The 21,161-nt window shown below is 40.2% G+C and overlaps 1 protein-coding gene across 1 annotated transcript in view; it reads left to right on the top strand.

Moving 5' to 3' along the window:
• Dhps (Deoxyhypusine synthase) overlaps window positions 1-21,161 on the top strand; it is a 43,325-nt gene that overhangs the window by 2,007 nt on the left and 20,157 nt on the right. Inside the window, exons 2-3 of the mRNA XM_068229774.1 lie at window positions 1,917-2,026; window positions 14,130-14,297. Coding sequence (XP_068085875.1) covers window positions 1,917-2,026; window positions 14,130-14,297 — 278 coding nt within the window. The remainder of the gene's footprint in view (window positions 1-1,916; window positions 2,027-14,129; window positions 14,298-21,161) is intronic.

The following is a 21,161-nucleotide window of genomic DNA, read 5'->3' as shown; positions in this document are numbered from 1 at the left end:
AATTGTTTGTCCTTACGATGAGTCTTCTCCAAATTCATCTGTTTTGTGTTGTTCTTTTAGCTTCTTCATAATTTATTAGACCAGTACAACAGAAGAAAGTCTTCATAAATGTGTTTCTTGGCCTACCATGTCGGCATTTTCCAGCTATTTTGTCCTCAAGTATTTCAATTATTAAACCATCATGTTGCAATCTGTGCCGCAGCCTTGTTGATCTTCTTTTGTTGATTTTATTGATGATGTTTTTTTGTGAGTCCATTTTTTCAATACATTTAAAAAAATTAATTTACATAAATATTTTTACATTAATATAGTTATTGTTGTGGGACATGTTTTGCCTATTTAAGGCATAACAATAATGTAAAAAATATTTAGGCTATGTTAAGTCCGTAAAAAAAAAAGTATTGAAAAGGTGGACTCTCAATAATATAAAAACAAACATTCTTTTAGAAAGATATACATTTTTCAATATGGACCCAACGATGAGATTTGTAACTTGTAATACCTGTCAGTTCTTGTCAACTTGCTTGAGTACAATTTTTCTAATAATAGGAAATCATAAATCTGACAGATGTGCAATCTCAATTAGTAAAGGGACGAACAAAGAGACTGCATGCAAACTTCTTACAGATCAACCTAAAGGTTGTGTACTATTGGGGGATGTACAGTAGAGCCTCGATGATCCATTGTAATGGAGGGGAGGGTAGAAGCGGATAATCGGAAGGGACAGAGGGTCCATTTGACTTGTTCTTACCATATTTCATGCTGTTTTAAAGAAGACTATAGCTTTCTTATGAACTTCACTACCACCCTTTTTTCTGATGTCCATTCTAATTCTCCAGAGTAAATTTACATCTGAGAATGAAGTGTCATCATCTTGCTCCATAAACTGCATGAGGATTTTTGTTGTACAGTTGATTTGTAAAGGAATACAAAATCTACGTACAGTCCCTTCTTGCTCGTGACTGTCCATGGCCTCCAGTTTGCTGTTTTCAAATCTTTCAGTTATTCTAATTTTATTTGAATGCCCAACGCTTTGCATTTTCTCTTATTAACTTATTTTGAAGATATTGTGTTGCGGAAAACATTTGACTTTTCAAACCTTTCGTGATGTTTGGTAGACTGATCTCAACAGAAGGCGATAAAGCTCCCACTAACTCAACAAAGTAGAATATCACATATTGTGAATGGCAACTGTAGCCTTGCATGTGGTCATCTCTTCTTGGAAGCTTTATACCCAATCTTTATTAAAAACGTAGGCCTAACTCCTCACTATATTCTAGCAGGGACATAGAATTTCACCAGGGCCTATTTAAAGAATTCTTAAGTGCGGCCAGTATCCAGTATTCGGGAGATAGTAGGTTCGAACCCCACTGTCGGCAGCCCTGAAAATGGTTTTCCGTGGTTTCCCATTTTCACACCAGGCAAATGCTGGGGCTGTACCTTAATTAAGGCCACGGCCGCTTCCTTCCCACTCCTAGCCCTTCCCTGTCCCATCGTCGCCATAAGACCTATCTGTGTCGGCGTGACGTAAAGCAACTAGCAAAAAAAAAAAAAAAATATTTAAAGAATTAAAAATATGTTGGATAATCGGATGAACAGTTAATAGAGAGACGTATGATCAAGGGTCTACTGTACATTGTAAATGAAATACTTACTTGTGAAAAATGTTTAAGCAGGGTGTTACTGTATTTTTTTTTTTTTTTTTTTTTTTTTTTTAAGTTTAATTTTCATAAGTTTGGCTAGAAATTACTGGGGCTCTACTATACCATCTTTTCTGGTTTATCTCTTACCTCTATAAAACACTCAAATTCTTTATAGGGCTGAAATATGAGTATGCTTTATTTTATTACTGAGGTTTTTGAATTTATTGTTATGCTATATTAAAATGTTTTCTTTTGAATGTGCATTTTCCTCAGGATATGATTGGAACAAAGGCGTCAACTATCATGCCCTCCTCGAAACATTCCGTTACTCAGGTTTTCAAGCCACTAGCTTTGGATTGGCTGTTGAGGAAGTTAAAAGAATGGTAAGTTAGTATAGTTTACTATGCATTATTTCTGGTAAGGAAATCAGTGTGTTATACACTTCCAAGTATGGTACTCAAGTGATAACATAAGGTAACAGAGTAGGGAAAGGAATCATAAATGTTTAAGGTCAGAACCATAGAATTGTGGGCATCTTCAGATACCTAGGAAAGAAACTAAGGACCCCCTGTGAGGGGAGGGGGGCTGACGAAGAATACACCCCTGCTTGTTGTAAGAGGCAACTAAAAGGGGCGACCAAGGGATGAAGACCTTCGAACCATGAAGGTACTTGTGATTAGTACCATTATGTGTGGAACACCATGGGTCAACGTTACTTGCGACTAGTACCACCTTGCAAGAAAAACCATGGGTCTATGTTTAAAAAAAAAAAAGTTATTTGTTTGGGGTGTTGAACTAGAAAGATCTTTTACCCCTACTTGCACCACATGTTAGGAAGTTGCGTGTATTTGAAAATTGCGGAAGTGTAAAGTGTCGAATGTGAGGAAAGGAACGTTAAGGATGACACAAACACCCAGTCCCCAGACCAGGGATATTAATCATTTACAATTAAAAACCCCTGACCCGGCTGGAAATCGAACCCGGGGCCGCCGGGTAACAGGCGGACACGTTGCCCCCTACACTGTGGTGCCGGACATGGGTTTATGTTACATAGGAACGGTACCATTATGCAAGGAACACTATGGGTCTATGTTGCTTGTGATAATGTGTATTCCACTGGTCAGTTCCACTATAAGTAAATTTCTTTCAAGAATAAAATTTACTGTGTCCACCTATTCAATAGAATTATATTCTGTAGTGATTAAATCCTACATGAATTACAAACACTAATTAGGAGCTTGTTTCACCCTAGTTTTGGGCATCTTCATCCTAATAATAATAATCTTAAGGTCAAGTCTTTAAACCTATTAAACATTAGAACTTAAAACTAAATACAGTGGTCTTATACTAAAAAATTTTACAAAAAGTTTTGTTTTAGGTGATATTTACATAGTTTACAATGTGTACATTAATTAAAACCCAGAATTTGTGACAAGGAAGCAATTAAAATTACGACTAGAAATTGTCCAAAGCGTAAATTGGAACTTCTCCTACTGTATGGATGAAAGTTCATGCAAATGTGTTCACACTGACTAGAAATTGACCACAGCATAAATTGGACCTTCTCCAACTGTATGGATGAAACATTATGTTGAAGGTTTATACAGTTGTGTTCATTCAAAGGTGGTTATGATCCATATGTTGTAAGTATATTGTTACAAACCGGAACCATGGTATAATGCCGTTCTTGTTGGGTTTGAATATTCCTTTAGAAAGAAGCATGGTTGGATGGTAATATTTTATAGGTTAAAACGTGTATGTTGGAACATATTGTAATATCATTCATGTGCATCTGTTCCACTATGTTCAAAATGGGTCTGCATTACCTATGAGTAGTACCACTTTATGAGAAACACCATGGATCTACGTTGCCTGTGATTAGTACTGTACCACTATGTGAGAAACATCATGGGTTTTGGCTGGTGCCCGTGATTAGTACCACTATGTGAGGAACACCATGGGCCTGCGTCACCTATGAGTAGTACCACTTGATGAGAAACACCATGGGTCTGCGTTGCCTGTGATTAGTACCACTATGTGAGAAACGCCAAGGGTTTGGCTGTCGCCCATGATTACTACCACTAAGTGTGGAACACCATGGTTCTGCGTTGCCTGAGAGTAGTACCATTATGTGAGGAACACCATGGGTTTGTGTTGCCCGTTGGTGTTACCATAATGTGTGATACGCCAAAGGTCTACATTGCCTATGATTAGTACCACTATGTGAACAACACCATGAGTATACGTGGCGTGTGATTAGTCCCACTGTGTGAGGAACACCATGGGTTTGCATTGCTTGTGAGTAGTGCCCTTATATGCGAAATAGCTTGAGTTTGTGTTACGTGTGAGTGGTGCCATTGTGTGTGACATACCATGAGTCTGCATTACCTGTGATTAGTACCACCATGTGAGAAACACCTGTGATTAGTACCACTATAGGAGGAACACCATCCTTCTGCTTTACCAGTGATCAGTACTATTATGAGAGGCTGGTGACCTGGATTTTGGACTCCTTTAGATAATACGTATCATAAGCCCACCTGATGGCCATGATCGTTAAGGCGTTGGAAGTCTAAACGGTCTGACACCAAGGTTCGAATCCCGGTGGTTGAAAAAATTTTCACCATCAGAATGTTGGCTTCCAGGGTAGGGGAGGTGGTGGTAAACAATTTCTAATCACTAGATGGCATGCTAAAAGCCTGGATTAAATTCCAAACCTCTCTGCAGTGTTCATATGGAGTGAGGGCATATGACGCTGCTGATGGTGATTCGTCCATCGGACGGGGACGTTAAGCCTTGGTGCTATTCGAGAGGAGTAGGCTATGTGCCGGCACCAGGTTTCACCCTCTCCCTTCCTACTATCATATGAAGTTGACGTCAGGAAGGGCAATGGTCATAAAAACCCGCCACGACAGATTCATCTCGCCTCATACCTGACCCCGTAGAGCAACAGGACAAGGATTGGACAAACAAACAGATAATACGTATCAACCCAGTAATTAAGGCAGTGTGATTGCTGATTGCTTTGTTTCATAATCATGTTTTCATCACCATTCATTTTAGACTTTAATCAGTGGATACATTTTGAAGTTTTAATTTGCATTTCATTACACCTCATACCATTAAGGCTGATGACCTAAATGTTAGGCTCCTTTAAACAACAAGCATCATCATCAACAAACTAATGCAAAATGCAAGGCTGGATGTGGAAATGAGCAAAAGGGTGCAACATTCTACCAGAATGGAAGGAATCTTGCTTGGAAGAAGGAGATACCATGGAATAGTAAGGAAGTGATGTACAGGCTGTACTATACTGACATATGCAGCGGAGACATGGGCAGAGACAAGAAGAGAGGAGAGTAAAATTCAAGCCAGTGAAATGAAATACCTAAGAAGTGTAACAGAAAAGGCAGAGTGAAAAATGAAAACATTAGGAAGGAACTTGGAATAGAAAAGTTGAACGATGGAGTTGATAAGAATAGACCAACTTCCTGTTATGGAGATGCATATATTGCATTGGTCGATGGGAATCTCTCGCCTTGACAGATAAATACTCGCATAATGGAGCTTCAATATGCTGATGACATACACCTGAGGAGCGTCAAACATCCATCAACTGTTTTAAGGAAGCTTATGAATGATTTGATCTGACAGTAAACACCCATAAGAATAAAGCACTTGCACAGCCGGCACCAGGTGGTACCGTCCCTGAACTAAATGTCACTATGCAGAATCACCTCTTGAATAGGTAGACCAATTCACCTACCTTGGTAGTATTCTAACTACACGCTGAAACTCAGAAAAGGATATGGAAAATAGAATATGCTCTCCCCATGCAGCTTACGGCCGCCTTTCCCACCGAGTTTTCTTGAATGAGGGTCTCAAAATATATACCAAGCTCTAGTCGTAACAACAATACTATATGGACACTTTACTGCCAGGACATAAAGAAACTGGAACACTTCCATCAGCAGAAACTTACATCAAATTGAATGACTACATAAGCACTGTGGCAGTTCTTGACAAGGCGTATATGAACAGCATAGAAGCCTTCATCATCACTCATCGGCTTAGATGAGTTGGTCACGTCCAGCATACGAATGATAGTAGACAGCCTAAACAACTTCTCTATGGTGAGATTGGTCATGGCAGAAGGCCTCAAGGTGCTCCTTTGAAACGTTGTAAAGACCAGCTTAAGAAGACTGTGGATATAACCAACATAAATGCTAACAGCTGGGCAACAACTGCACAAAAGTGTTCCTTGCCACAAAGCTACTGCGGAAGGTGTCTCACTGTTTGAGCAGGCACATCGTAGACAGGAAATTGAGACCCATTAAAAGTGAAAACTATGTCAGATCCAACCACATCCTCCACCCACATTTAGATGTGACCTGTGTGTTTTATGTGAAGATTGGCTTGATCAGTCATCAGCGACATCTCCACGGAGCCAACAGACAATTCTTGCAAGAGAAAAACATATTCTCGGAAACGAGTAGTGGCTGCCGCGATGACGAGACTGAGATGGTTTGGACATTTAAAGAAAATAAAGGAAGAGAGGTTACCTATACAAGTGATAGAGGCTAAGTTGAAGAAAAGAGAGCAAGAAGGAGACCCAGAGCAGGATGGACAAACTTGATCAAGACCAGCATAGGAAGAAGAAACTTGGAATGGAAGAGAATCACTGAAGAAGAATGTTGAAAGGAAAGAGGAAGGTGAAGAAGTGGTATAAATGCCTCAACCCAGCTGGAGTTGGATATGGAGGAATAATAATGATGATGATCCTCGTGTGAAGTCGAACATACACCATACAGTTGTTCGTCCAATCGCTATCTATGGAGCTGAATGCTGGCCAGTTACAAGACGAGTAGAGCACCAACTTCAAGTTATGGAGATGCGTATGTTGCATTGGTCGATGGGATTCTCTCGCCTTGATTACATTACAAACGACTCTATTCGGAGGAAGATTGGCATTGCCCCAATAAATGAGAAAATGCGTCAGAGACGTCTCTAATAGTATGGCCACATCATGCTTGCAGCACCGCACACCGTCACCATTATTGCCTACCACCTTAAAGTCAGTGGAACTTGACCAGTTGGAAGGCAAAAACAACGATTGCAGGATGCCATTAACACCAACATAAGAGCACTCCACCTACAGCACAATAACGTTTTCGATCGCAGGAAATGGCATTCCTTGATCAAGTGGACCCTACAACAGTAGGATAAACACTTAGATGATGATGATGATGCTCCTTGAGTGAATTTCATTTCAATTAAGTTATGTGTCAAAAATTTAAACAGTCATTGTGATTCATTTCAATATTTTTTTATTCCTACCTGATGAGTTCTTCTACATTGTTTAAACTGACCATCCATATTTGAAAATTTATCAAGTATTAACCAGTTGAAAAAGCTAATATGCTATGCATAGCATGGCCATGCCATGCCAGAGTTGCTCGTTGACTGGGTAAGAATGATTTCTGAGAACACTAGTAGTAGAGTGACATGTGCTGCTGGCCCCTGTGGGAGCTTCCCTGTGAGAATCAGAGATCTCAGGGTTCTACGTTGTCACCACTGCTCTTTTAGTGTCGTATGTTCTGTGTATACGAAAGGTCTATATTGAGAAAAAGACGAACACTCATTCCTCGAGTTAGACAAACTAATCAGACACAGTTATAATTCCCGGACCAGACTGGCTATGGGTACCAATTCGCATGACCTGGATGATTGTGTTCCTTAGACATTGCTGTTTGCTGATGACATCCTACTGTAAAGCTGTGTTCAAAGATGAGCCAGAGCTGGCCAGTCATCAAAACTGCCAAGCATCCTATACAGATTGCATGTTGCTCTTGGCTCTTGGAGTTTTTCTCCTTGATCTCATAAACAATGATACAATCTGGCAGTGGACAGGTATTGTTTCCCTGCAGGAGATGATGTGGGGTGGTGATTTTTGTTTTAAGAGGTAATATAACTGGGTAACCATCCTCGAAAATGTGGGAGGGAAAGCTGAGGTGGTACAGGTGGTACTAGCAACTGGTACCATCACTTATGATGCCTACAACTTCACCATACCCCCATGGAAGGCTAAGACAACAGTGACAAGATGTTGTGGTTGTTGAGATCGTTCATCTTGAATGGAGCTTTATGTCTGATCATGCAAATTGGCACTTGTTGTTCGAAAGCGTGAACCCTGCACCTGTTGAGAAATTAAGTCAAATAAGAAGAAGAAGGCAATTCTGAAATTTGTGGCCTCAAAGAAGAAGTTGGCCAAATGAAAACCAAACCAAACCTCATGGCGGAACATCCCCGAAGGTCCATGGCCTACCAAGCGACCGCTGCTCAGTCCAAGAGCCTGCGGATTACGAGGTGTTGTGTGGTCAGCACGATGGATCCTCTCTGCCGTTATTCTTAGCTTTCTAAACCGGGGCTGCCATCTCACCGTCAGATAGCTCCTCAATTGTAATCACGTAGGCTGAGTGGACCTCAAACCAGCCTTCAAATGCAGGTAAAAATCCCTGACCTGACCGGGAGTCAAACCCGGGGCTTCCGGGTAAAAGACAGGCACGCTACCCCTACACCATGGGGTCGTAGGCAAAATGAAAAGCCAACTCGGAATAGGCAATTCGGAAAGTTGTGACCGGGCGAGTTGGCCGAGCGGTTAGGGGCGCGCAGCTGTGAGCTTGCATCTGGAAGATGGCGGGTTCGAATCCCACAGTTGGCAGCCCTGAATATGATTTTCTATGGTTTCCCATTTTGACACCAGGCAGATGCTGGAACTATACCTTAATTAAGGCCACGGCCGCTTCCTTCCCATTCCTAGGCCTTTCCTATTCCATCGTCGCCATACGACCTATCTGTGTCGGTGCAACGTAAAGCAAAAAAAACGAATGAAAGTTGTGGCCTCAGTACAAACAACATTGTAAGGTTCCAGTGATGCCTTCATCTTCTGCACTTTTCCCACTCCCTGCTGTGGTCATAAGTGTGATCTGTGTCGTACATGTGAACTTCGTTCTATTTTACCATATTTTATGGCCTTCCCGACCCTGTATGAAGGGATGTATTCACGATTGTGTGTTTCTGTTGTTGTTTGTAGTGTTGTATATTCTGTTTAAATGAGAGGTCTGTGCTGAGAAAAAGACAAACACCCATTCCTCGAGTTAGACAGATTAGAAGATAGGAAAGACTAGAAAGGGTCCACCTTTTCAATACAAAAATGTTATAGTTTATTTATAACATGTATTTGTACTTGGGACTAGTTTCGACGCTGTGTTGGCGTCATCATCAGCCAAAAAATGGGAAAATAGGCCAGTGTGTAGGCATTCATATTACACAAGGTGTTACATTAAACAATACAAATCTTGCAAGGAGATAAAAACATGGACGAATATAGAAACAAATGAATCGTTGAGAAAGCAAAAGTTATACATGTTAAAAATAAGCTTAACCACACAACTTGCAGTGCGAAAATATTTGAATTTGAAAGATTCTTGAATGAAAGACGCACGCGCACACACTTCTAAAGAGCCAGCAGGCAGGAAAAAGTAAGGTGAAACCTAAAGAGTTCTTCTGAGAAGAGTTCATCATACTTTCAATGTTCCGACTAACTAATGAAGTCTCGTTTGAGTTCCTGATAAACATACACAATAGGAAATTAAACAATACACATCTTACAAGGAGATAAAAACAGGGAAAGTTATACATATTAAAAATAGTCTAAACCACACATCCTGCAGTGTGAAAATATTCATCTTGAATGATTCCTGAATACAAAACACACGCGCATACAATTCCGAAGAGCCAGCAGGCAGGAAAAAGTAAAGTGAAACCTTAAGAGTTCTTCTGAGAAGAGTTCATCGTTTTTTCTATGTTTCTATGTTCCGACTAGCTAATGAAGTCTCACTTGAGTTCCTGATAAACATATACATGTATATGTTTGTATATGTTTATCAGGAACTCAAGTGAGACTTCATTAGCTAGTCGGAACATAGAAAAAACGATGAACTCTTCTCAGAAGAACTCTTAAGGTTTCACTTTACTTTTTCCTGCCTGCTGGCTCTTCGGAATTGTATGCGCGTGTGTTTTGTATTCAGGAATCATTCAAGACGAATATTTTCACACTGCAGGATGTGTGGTTTAGACTATTTTTAATATGTATAACTTTCCCTGTTTTTATCTCCTTGTAAGATGTGTATTGTTTAATTTCCTATTGTGTATGTTTATCAGGAACTCAAACGAGACTTCATTAGTTAGTCGGAACATTGAAAGTATGATGAACTCTTCTCAGAAGAACTCTTAAGGTTTCACCTTACTTTTTCCTGCCTGCTGGCTCTTTAGAAGTGTGTGCGCGTGCGTCTTTCATTCAAGAATCTTTCAAATTCAAATATTTTCGCACTGCAAGTTGTGTGGTTAAGCTTATTTTTAATATGTACAACTTTTGCTCTCTCAACGATGCATGTGTTTCTACATTCGTCCCTGTTTTTATCTCCTCGTGAGATGTATTATTTAATGTAACACCTTGTGTAAAAAATGGGTTAAATGAAAGGAGTTACATCACGTTCAAGATCATGCTTTCACGTCTTTGAAAAATGAAATTTACCGTTGGTCTTTATAGCTATTGTTGAGAGTGAAGGAGAATTTCCTGTTGTGTATATTTATCAGGAACTCAAGGGAGACTTCATTATTTAATCGGAACATAGAAAAAATGATGAACTCTTAAGGTTTCACTTTACTTTGTCCTGCCTGCTGGCTCTTCAGAAATGTGTGCGCGTGTGTTTTATACTCAGGAATCATTCAAGAAGAATATTTTCGCACTGCAAGATGTGTGGTTAAGGTTATTTTTTAACATGTATAACTTTTGCTTTCTCAACGATTCATTTGTTTCTATATTCATCCATGTTTTTATCTCCTTGCAAGATTTGTATTGTTTAATGTAACACCTTGTGTAATATGAATGCCTACACACTGGCCTATTTTCCCATTTTTTGGCTGATGATGACGCCAACACAGCGTCGAAACTAGTCCCAAGTACAAATACATGTTATAAATAAACTATAACATTTTTGTATTGAAAAGGTGGACCCTTTCTAGTCTTTCCTATCTTCCATTCTCAGTTCAATACGGACCAAAAATGAAACTCTTATGTTTAAATTAGACAGATTAATCAGACACAGTTATAATTCCCAACCCAGACAGGAATCAAAACCAGGGACTCTCTGAACCGAAGGACATCATGCTGACCTTACAGCCACGCAGGACTGTAGGTTGTTGACGTGACTAATACAAGGTGGTGTACGAAGTGATCCCCTAATTTGTTGTTTGATGAAACTTTAAAGCACACATATATCACAATAAAAATTGCATTATGGAAAATTTGTCTAATGCAGCACATGCTCAAAATGACCACCATTTTAATTGTTAACTTAAGTTAGCAAACATCAATGTAACCAGTTATTCTACGTCACATGTCTCCCATAATTTTACCACTTGTTGAGCAATAAGTCTTCTCTTAATTCCATTAGACCTTGAGGCCTTTTGGAAACATGTTTCCTCTCTAGAAGACCCCAAGGATGACTTGCCAGGGCTCCTGTGCATAGCAGCTCTTAACAGCTTCGATCTTGTCACAAAAGCACAGGCTTTGTTAGGGACTCTTCAGTTCCAATACTCTTCCTTCCTGCTGAGTGAGTTAGCCATACGGTTAGGGTTGTGTAGCTGTGAGCTTGCATTCTCGAGATGGCGGGTTCGAATCCCACAGTTGGCAGCCCTGAATATGGTTTTCCATCGTTTCCCATTTTCACACCAGGCAGATGCTGGAGCTATACCTTAATTAGAGCCATGGCCTCTACCTGCCCAATCCTAGCCATTTTTCATCCTTCCATTGCCAGAAACCTTCTCTGTGTTAGTGCAACGTTAAACCAGTAGCAAAAAAAAGTTTCTTCAACTTAAAACTTTGTACAGTCTGTGGATCATGTTTCTCGAAAAGGCCATAGTGTATAAAACTAATCTCTGAAACACTGTGAGTCACAACAATGCTTCTTGATTTAGCAAACAACAACACAGTTGATGATGGTCTGACTTGTTGGCTGAATTGTCAGTATTCTGCCCTTCAGTTCAGAGGGTTCTGGGGTCGATTCCCGGCCGGGTTGGGAATTTTAATTGGTTCTGATTAATTCTTCTGGCTCGGGGACTGGGTGTTTGTGTCTGTTCCAACACACTTCTCTTCATATTCAGACAACAGACCACACTACGAACCACCACAGAAACATGCAATAGTGATTACATCCTTTCATATAGGGTTGGCATCAGCAAGGGCATCCAGCCGTAAAACAGGACCAAATCCATATGTGCAACGCAGTTCGCACCCGTGACCCCACAGATGTGTGAAAAGCGGAGGAAGAAGAAGAGGAGGAGGAGGAAGAATACAGTTGATGATTGCTGTTGTGTTGTAAACCTTCCTTTTATACTGTGTTGTACACTTATACTCCTAGTGACAGTCCCCCCTGTGGGTGAGGGCAGTAGAATAACACCCACGGTATCCCCTGCCTGTCATGAGAGGGGACTAATACGGGCCCCAGGGGCTCTGAACTTTGGTGTGTGGGTTAGCGACAATGGGACTCTTAGCTGAGTCCTGGCATTGCTTCCAATTAATTGTGCCAGGCTCCTCACTTTCATCTATCCTATCTGACCTCTCTTGGTCAACTCTTGTTCTTTTCCGACCCCGACGCTATTAGGTTTGTGAGGGCTAGGGAGTGTTTCATTTTTCACGCCCTTCGTGGCCCTTGTCTTCCTGTGGCTGATATCTCCATTTTTTGAAGTGTCGAGTCCCTTGCATTTTTTCTGTCTGATTAGTGTTAATTAGAGGATGGTTGCCTAGTTGTACTTCCTCTTTAAACAAGAATCATCACCACTTCCTAGTGACAGCGACGTAAATTACATTTCAATTGTTTTTGCAAGTTCAAGGGTTTTTGCAAAGACTGCTGCAAGTGCTCTTCAGACTCTGAGTGTTTTATTCATATCAATTATTGAAATATATGAAAAGGAAATAGAGGATCATGTCATGCACCACCCTGTAGATTTATCTTTTCAGGTTATAGTGTTGGTCTAGCTGTATGTTTGAGCTGGTTAAGGACTAATCTCTAAGAGGATCCAGGATCAAATCCCAGCAGAGTTATTTGTATAAGTAGATTTAATGTGTAGTTGAAGAATTCCTTACAGGACAGTTATCATTATTTTAATTATTAGGGTGAAATGATATACAAATCTTATAACTCACAGTCATTTCTTCTTGGGTATTTCTGAAAAGAAGTTCTGTATATTTATATGTTTGGAAGTAATGTATATAGAAGGAAATGATACCATCTGCAGTTCACTATGTTCACTGCATGTCATGGGACCGCAAAGAGTCCATGCCTTGTCTTCACAGGAGAAGGCTGAAGCACTGTACGACTGCAAAGTGCATGCCTGTGCCATGAATGCTGACTGGTATGGACAGTTGAGGAGGTTAGGGCAGTTGCCTGCTGCTCATGGGCAAGTGGCAAGAGTGATACAGAAACCCATATGCAGCTCATTGTGGTGTATGATCCAGGTGTGATATTGGAGTCAATGGTTTGGCAATGGTGTCAGCAGTTCCATGACGGACATGAAATTGAGGCAGGAACAGAGCACCCAAGTTCCCCAGTCCAGTAAAAGTGTTAAAGTTACACTGTCTGCCAGCCTGTCTGATTGTGTTTTGCAACTCAGAAAGGAGTTTTGTTGCTTGAATTCCTTTGAGATGAAACGATAAATGCCCTGGGATACTGTAATACACTGAAAAGGTTGAAAGCTGCTATTCGATTAAAGAGACCAGGACTGCTTAGGTCTTATGTTGAGTTTCTGCATGACAACCTACGACCTCGCACAACAGCATCAAGAGCAGCTCATGTGGAAAGATTCAAATGGGAATGCATGGACTTCCTTGTCCTATACAGTCCCAGTTAATTTCATACATTTCTTGTTTTGAAGAAAGTACTATCTGGACACCATTACACCTGTAATGTTGATTTGGGACACCCAGTTTCTGTGATTGTCTTGGCATTAGGTACAGAATTTTAGGAGAGCTGACTTTTGAAGCTCGTGCAAAGGTATGATAGGTGTCTCAAAGTTCATGGAAACTACAGTATGTAGAAAAGTAAAATTTGTACAGTTCTTTTCCTATTAACACAGTATTTGATTTCTTAAAAGAAAAGTACTGGACATAACAGACACGTGAAATTTATTTACGGAATTACCTTTGTATGTATACCTACAAACATTAGGTGGTCACTTAGTCTGTTTATTAGCATAAATCCATGCCCTAGCATTAAACCTTTCACCAAATGGGTAACCTACTTTTGTATGTCATGTTTATTTTCCAGATTTAAGATGCTCAAGAGTCAATATGAAGTGATGCTGTTGATTTTTCGTGTGAACTGGGTGTATTAAATTAGGATACTTTTCTTTTATCATTTTCAGTTGGCATGTCGACGTAAACCTCTTCCCGAAGACATGCAGGATGATTCTCTAGAAGAGGATGAATTTGTTAGAAGACGTACAAACTGCACTATATTTCTAGGTTATACTTCAAATATGGTGTCTGCTGGTGTTAGAGATACTATCCGCTTCCTAGTTCAACACAGAATGGTATGATTATTTTTCCATAAGAATTCTCAATATTACTTTTTTTTTTCTTCATATCATTCTCAACTAAGCAATTGGTGGACAGCTTGTTCATCCCCTTAAGATTTCCCTTTTAGTTAATTACTTAATTCATAAAAAAGAGGAAGAAAGTCACTCTGATAATATCCATATTAAGAAATTATATGGAGCTTATTGCAATTTTGAAACTTAAAAACGTTCATTTATGTTTTACCTCTTGTAAAAACTTCATGATTGAAAGTTTTCCTTTCATCGGTGGGTCTGTTATTGGGTGTAGCTGGTGCAGAGATAAATGAATGGGGTATCATTGTCTGTCAGTGAAACAGTACTGCCTCATCATTTCAAGAGTTATCACTGGTTTCTCATCAAGATGACCACTGTTCGAATCCCAGTCAGTGCACATGGGATTTTTAAAATGAAAAGTCACATCCTTGCAGTTCTTATTCTGTGTAAAACTGGAGGTCCATAGCTATGGTCAAGATATCAGCAGTCACATAAAATGATGAGTTTGCTTGCTTCATTTTGAGGACCAACTTAGGGTTCATAATTAATTTCAAGTAACTTATCCGTTTCTCAATTTCATTACATTCTTGCATGATGCAGGCAGTGAGTAGCACAGTGATGCAACAGAAGGCTAGTGTCTACCAATTCAAATTTTAATTTAATACTAATTATCTCTTATGCATTTTAGGCTACATTTACAGTGTTGTATCCTTGTCTGATGGCTGAATCTACTAAGTAGATGATTAGGTCACTTGTAGGCCAATTCCTTGAGGATTGGAGTTATAGGGACTGCTTATGATGGTAACTTGTGGACATGGGTAGGCTGGTTGTTAAGAGTTAATACTCTTATGGAATCCTCTAACAAAAGCATTTATTTACAAAATTGTTACAAGTGACATTCAGCAACTCCTTCTCCAGCATTTAACAAAACAAAATAGAAAACTACCAAGTCTTGGTTTACTTGGGTTGGTTCTCTCCATGAAAGAGATTCTTTAACCTTTACTGAAACAGTTAAACACTTTCTAATAGAGGACTAATAAGTGTTACTTACGGGCAACGGACAGAGGTTCCCTGGGGGCACTGGGAGATGACTAGTGATACTTTATTCCATGAAATAAATTTCATATTCAAGTTCATATTGACAAAGAATATTTAAAACAATTTAAAATTGGGGCAAAAAGGTGGACTTTCCTCAGTTTTGAATTATTTTTGTGATACTTTGGTAATAATGTTGTGTTAACACTCCTTCTTCTTGGGAGTCTGTGCTCAAGACACGACTTTGCTCCATGTGACGGGCAGTTCAGTTCCAATGTATTGTGTCCAGGTGAATCACAAGAAGTTAAGATGACCCCTTTGAACTTGTTACGGTTCCCACAGATTTCTTATCCCATTTTTCTTTGGTCGGTGGTCGTTATATCGATGTGCTTCATTAGTGTTATTTGTTTGTCTTAAACGTACTATTTTAATGGTTGGATCATGAACTCTGGTATTCATATTTTACTTATTTGCCCTTCATCTAGACCATGCGTCATCAACTGGCCTGTAGTTTTCTTTTGTGCACTGTGATGACAGCCAGGCAGTGTTGTTTGTGCTTGCAGGCAGAGAGAGCTCATTCGCTGTAGTGTACAGTGGCTGGTTGACAAACTTATATAGATATCAAGGCAAGGAATGAATTTTGTTTTGTGTAGTTTCAGATAGAAAATGTATCATTAATAATTTCATTTGTTATTAGACTACCTCATTCCTCATCTTGCCCAATACGCCTCATTATGGCACCGCCTATGGTTTTTGTGCATATCCGTCAGTGGTGATATTTCAGGATCCAACTAGTCTCCAGATCGATGACTTGATAGATTAGACGTGTACCAATCATGTAAGAGTAATGTAGCCCAGACATCATTTTGGGATTGGTTTAAAATCCAGAAAAGATCACTGTTTTCATATTCGCAATTACATTAAGATCAGCTGTTTCATTCTAAGCAATTTTAATGAGAATAAATTATTGTCACTCCTGTCCCCCACAAAAAACATTCTTATATCCTTTCCTTAAAAAACTAACACATTTCAGGGTGTCCACCCGTATGGAAAACCTGGGAAACAGGGAAATGTCAGGGAATTCGATAAATAACTGAAAAACCTGGAAATGTCAGGGAATTCAGAAAAAATTCTGGAAATTCATTCTTCTGCCAGATCCATGTAATATAAACACATTTTTCAGTTTTTATAACATTACTCTAGGGCATTCCTTTTATGCCAGGAATTAAATCGTAATGAGTTAATAAAATGTGATCTCGAATGTGAAGTAACCAATAATATCAATAGCTATATGTTAGATTGATCGAATTTTCAATGTTTTGATCTGCTTACTATTGAGTATTCTGTATTGTTGAGGAATGGTGAGCTTGATGAATTTGGCCTATATTGCGTTCTCAGTTTTTCTAATCGCTTAAATACATGGCTTCCACAACAATATATGCATATAGACAAAATTCCACAACCCAACGGATGACTGTGTTTGTTTACTATGTAATGACTTGTGCGATAGTTACTACCTCGTAAAATGTAAAAACAGACATAAAACACCGACTGAATGCAGAAAAGTGTGAAATTCTCTTAAACTTAATACTCATTCGAGTACTCATGATCATTATTATTAAATGCGCTGACGTAGGTAAGCCTTATGTAAATGTGTAGTGCATCGTAACACCATTTGGGCTGCGCCACGTTGAGTTTCCAACCTATCTTTCGTGTGAGGGGTTCGGAAGTTTTGAGGCACGACTAGCTTGTAATATCATGTGTAATTTTGTGAATACAGAACAAGATTTAAAATAGTGACGTCACATTGCGAGATGAAGGTTACCGGGCGAGTTGGCCGTGCGGTTAGGAGCGCGCAGCTGTGAGCTCGCATTCAGGAGATAGTGGGTTCGAATCCCACTGTCGGCAGCCCTGAAGATGGTTTTCCGTGGTTTCTCATTTTCACTCCAGGCAAATGCTGGGGCTGTACCTTAATTAAGACCACAGCTGCTTCCTTCCCATTCCTAGGACTTTCCTGTCCCATCGTCGCCATAAGACCTAGCTGTGTCGGTGCGACATAAAAGCTTGTTTGTTGGTTAAGAGATTTTGAGTTTGTGAAGTATGTTTGGATGTATTCGGTCTTGATCCAGCCAATCTCATGCTGCCATTCATATCGATTTATATCGATTGAGTGCAATTTCGAAACCTGGCTGACAATTGTATTGTCTACATCACCATGTGGTTAAGCTACCTCACTCGGTGTGTGTGGTATAGGTTTAATAGTGTTCAGTGTAGATGGAATTGTATTTACATCCGTGTGTTGGTTAGTATATAGTTAGTCTGTGTATCATACCTCAGTATTTAAGATGGCGAGCGAATATCTCAGTGTGGGTATCCTCTGTGCTACTTTAGTAATATGTGTGGTTAATCAAGGATTTGCTGTCTCGAATTGTGTTGGAATTTCTTCCGAGGAATTTAGTGATGATGTGGAGTGTAGTGAGTGTGCGATGTGTGACGATATAATGGTGAAAACAATGAGATTGTGTTTGTGCGCCACGTGGTCGGGGTGTGACAAGCTTACGCACACTACGGGGCCGGCGTCCTCAACTGCTGCGAGTGATCCGCCTTCAGGGCCTGCAGGTACACAATGGAACGTGGAAACTTCCTTTGCCCTCTCACAGGCAGGAGTCTGGTTAACTTCGGATCGTAAGTTTTATTTTCCTTCCTTACCGACGGCTAACCTGTCTTGTTTTCTTAAGGTCCCAACATCGACCCACGATTCGTTGAAATTACGCTGTCATGCGCGCCGTTCCCCGTTAAGTTTCTTACTAACACTGTTACTCCTGTCTGGTGATGTGCAAATTAACCCTGGGCCGACAATGAATAATGAGTTCTCCGTGTACTGTCAAAATATCAGGTCCATAAAAAATAAGATTACAGACTGTGAACTTCATGTTCAAGAATTAGCTGCTTTCGACGTTATCGCCTTAAGTGAAACTTGGTTGACGGATTTTGTGTTAGACTCTGAAATTCCACTCTCAAAAGAGTTTTCCTTATTTAGGGCCGATCGTAGAACAGGATCCCGGGGAGGGGGTGTTTTAATCGCTGTCAAATCTAAATGGCATGCGACCCTACGCTCCGACCTGATGAATGACTGTGAAGCTGTTTGGGTTGAAGTTACATTTCATAACATAAAATATCTTTTTGCATGTTTCTATAGACCACCTCGTTCTTATCTCAGCTATTCTGAAGCTTTTCTTTCCTCTGTGCTTAAAGCCGTTCATTCCAAAGATAACATTGTCATACTAGGAGACTTTAATCTGTCTGTCTCCTGGATTTCCCCTTCATTAGGTCAGCCTTCTAATAGCCTTGACAAATGGTATATGGACCACTATATTACTGGACTGAACTTTAAACAGCATGTCTTGGAAAACACCTGCGGAAATAGTCTTCTTGACTACCTGCTTTCCTATAACAAGCCCTCATCTGTTTCTGTGGGACGAAATATTTTAAACTCCAACCACAAGTCCTTTGAAGCAACTTTCACTCTCACCCCTCCCCGTGCTCCGAGATGTCATCGACCTGTCCTTAGGAGCTCTGTGCCTGTGTGGCGTAAAGTTGACTGGCAGACTGTGAATCGTACCCTGTCCCTGTTACCATGGCATTTGTTGCATGTGGGTGAAGTTCAAGATGCGGTGGACTTATTTTATGATTGGACGCTTGCTGTGATTCGGGACCTCATTCCTACTCGTTCGATGTCCAGAAAATTCCCTCCATGGAAGAAGAGTGATACTAAAAGTGCTGAACTACAAAAATCGGTAGCCTGGAGACAATGGAAGAATGCGCCTTCCGAGAGTAATTATAAAATATTCTCGGACCTTCGCAAACACCACAAGTACTTATTAAGGCGGGATTACTCTGACTATATTAACGGAGCCTGCATTGAAGTAAAACACAACAGTAAAAGGTTCTGGTCACTTATAAATAACAGAAGAGACAATAAACGAATACCGGAAGTAGTAACCTGGGACCAGTCTGTAGCCAGTGGAACAGATAGATCTGAATTATTTAATGAATATTTTACCTCTAATTTTGTTAAACCTGTGCAGTATGCTGAGTTTCCTAAAATCAAACCTGTTACTTCCCATAGCCTCAGTAATATTTCTACCACTGAATCTGAAGTGTACTCCCTACTTTCGTCTTTGTCAGAAAATAAACCCACTGGTCCTGATGGTCTCAGTCCTATCTTCCTTAGGAATACAGCAGTAAGTCTTTCATACCCTATTAGTGTGATATTCAATCGGTGCTTCTCAGTCGGCTACTTTCCGAGCTCCTGGAAACTTGCGTATATCACACCAGTTCTTAAAGGTGGACAGAGGTCGGATATTGCAAATTATCGCCCGGTCTCTATATTACCTGCTTTATCAATCATTTGTGAAAGGATCATCCATCAGCATTTGCTTGCGTTTACAAATCCCTATATATCCCCTCAGCAGCATGGTTTCCTTCCTGGAAGCTCCTGCGTAACTAACTTGGCTATCCTCCTCCATCATGCCACGTCTGCCATCCACGCGGGCTCTCAACTTGATGTATGCTATATCGACATCGCGAAAGCCTTTGATACCGTGGATCGCACCCTTCTTGTGCACAAACTTTCTGAACGGTTTAACGTGCATGGGATACTCCTAGCTCTAATTAATAGCTTTCTGAGCGAAAGACTACAGCGCGTTGTTCTTGATGGATGCAGTTCTTCTCTCACCACCACCCTCTCTGGTGTCCCGCAGGGTAGTGTCCTTGGTCCACTTCTTTTTGCCCTGTTTATTGATGACCTTATCGATACTGTTTCCCACCATTCATGTGAAATACTGCTCTTTGCTGATGATTGTAAAATCTTCAAGCAGATCGATTCTCCTACAGATACAATCCAATTGCAAAATGCACTTGATTCACTATCAGGTTGGTGTACTACATGGCGTCTTAAACCTCATCCCTCCAAGTGTTCCACCATTTCGTTCACACTTCGTAAATCCCCCGTTCTACAAGAATATCACCTACTGAACCAACCGATTGCTCTTGTTGACAATCAAAAAGACTTAGGAGTGCATTTTGACAGTAAATTGTTGTTTGTCTCGCACATAAACAGGGTTACCTCACGTGCTATGTCACTCCTTGGTTTACTGTACAGGTTTTCTGGCATCACAGATGTAAATGCCCTCAGAGCATTCTGCGTCTCCTGTATCTTACCTATTGTTGAATACGCCTCTCCAGTCTGGTCCATTTCTGCTTCTTCAAACCTCAGCCACCTTGACCGTGTACAATCTTTTTTCTGTGCTATCGTCAGAGCCAGGGTCCCTGCATGTCGCAATCTAAGCACTATCCAAGTGCTTGGGAAACTGAACCTCAAGACTCTTTCTGCTCGGAGGAAAGTAGCCGACCTAAAGCTGCTATACAAAGCAGTTAATGGTCTGTTTAGGTCTCCAGATTTAGCTTCCTTATTTCCCCTCCACGTCCCATCCCGTAATACCAGAATGAAGACCCTATTCCATACTCCTTACTCCCGGCTTTCTCTCACACAAAGGTCACTTTCTGTACGTATTCCAGCAATGTTTAATCAACAACAACCTAGATCTCTTCGTAACGTTTCCTTCCTTCTGTCATGATGTTTATCATATAACTTAATTTTCCTTCTTGTTCTTTCCCGTTCTGCTCCTGTATTTACTGTAAATGTATTTTTCTTTGTTAATAACGTTGTTTATGTAAATATGTATTATATATGATTGTACAGTTTTTATTGTGTATATTCGTGTCCTTTGTAAGTATTTATATATCTTT

This window comes from Anabrus simplex, chromosome 12 (genome assembly GCF_040414725.1).
Source record: "Anabrus simplex isolate iqAnaSimp1 chromosome 12, ASM4041472v1, whole genome shotgun sequence".
Lineage (NCBI taxonomy): Eukaryota > Metazoa > Arthropoda > Insecta > Orthoptera > Tettigoniidae > Anabrus > Anabrus simplex.
This window is presented reverse-complemented; position numbering and strand designations above follow the sequence as displayed.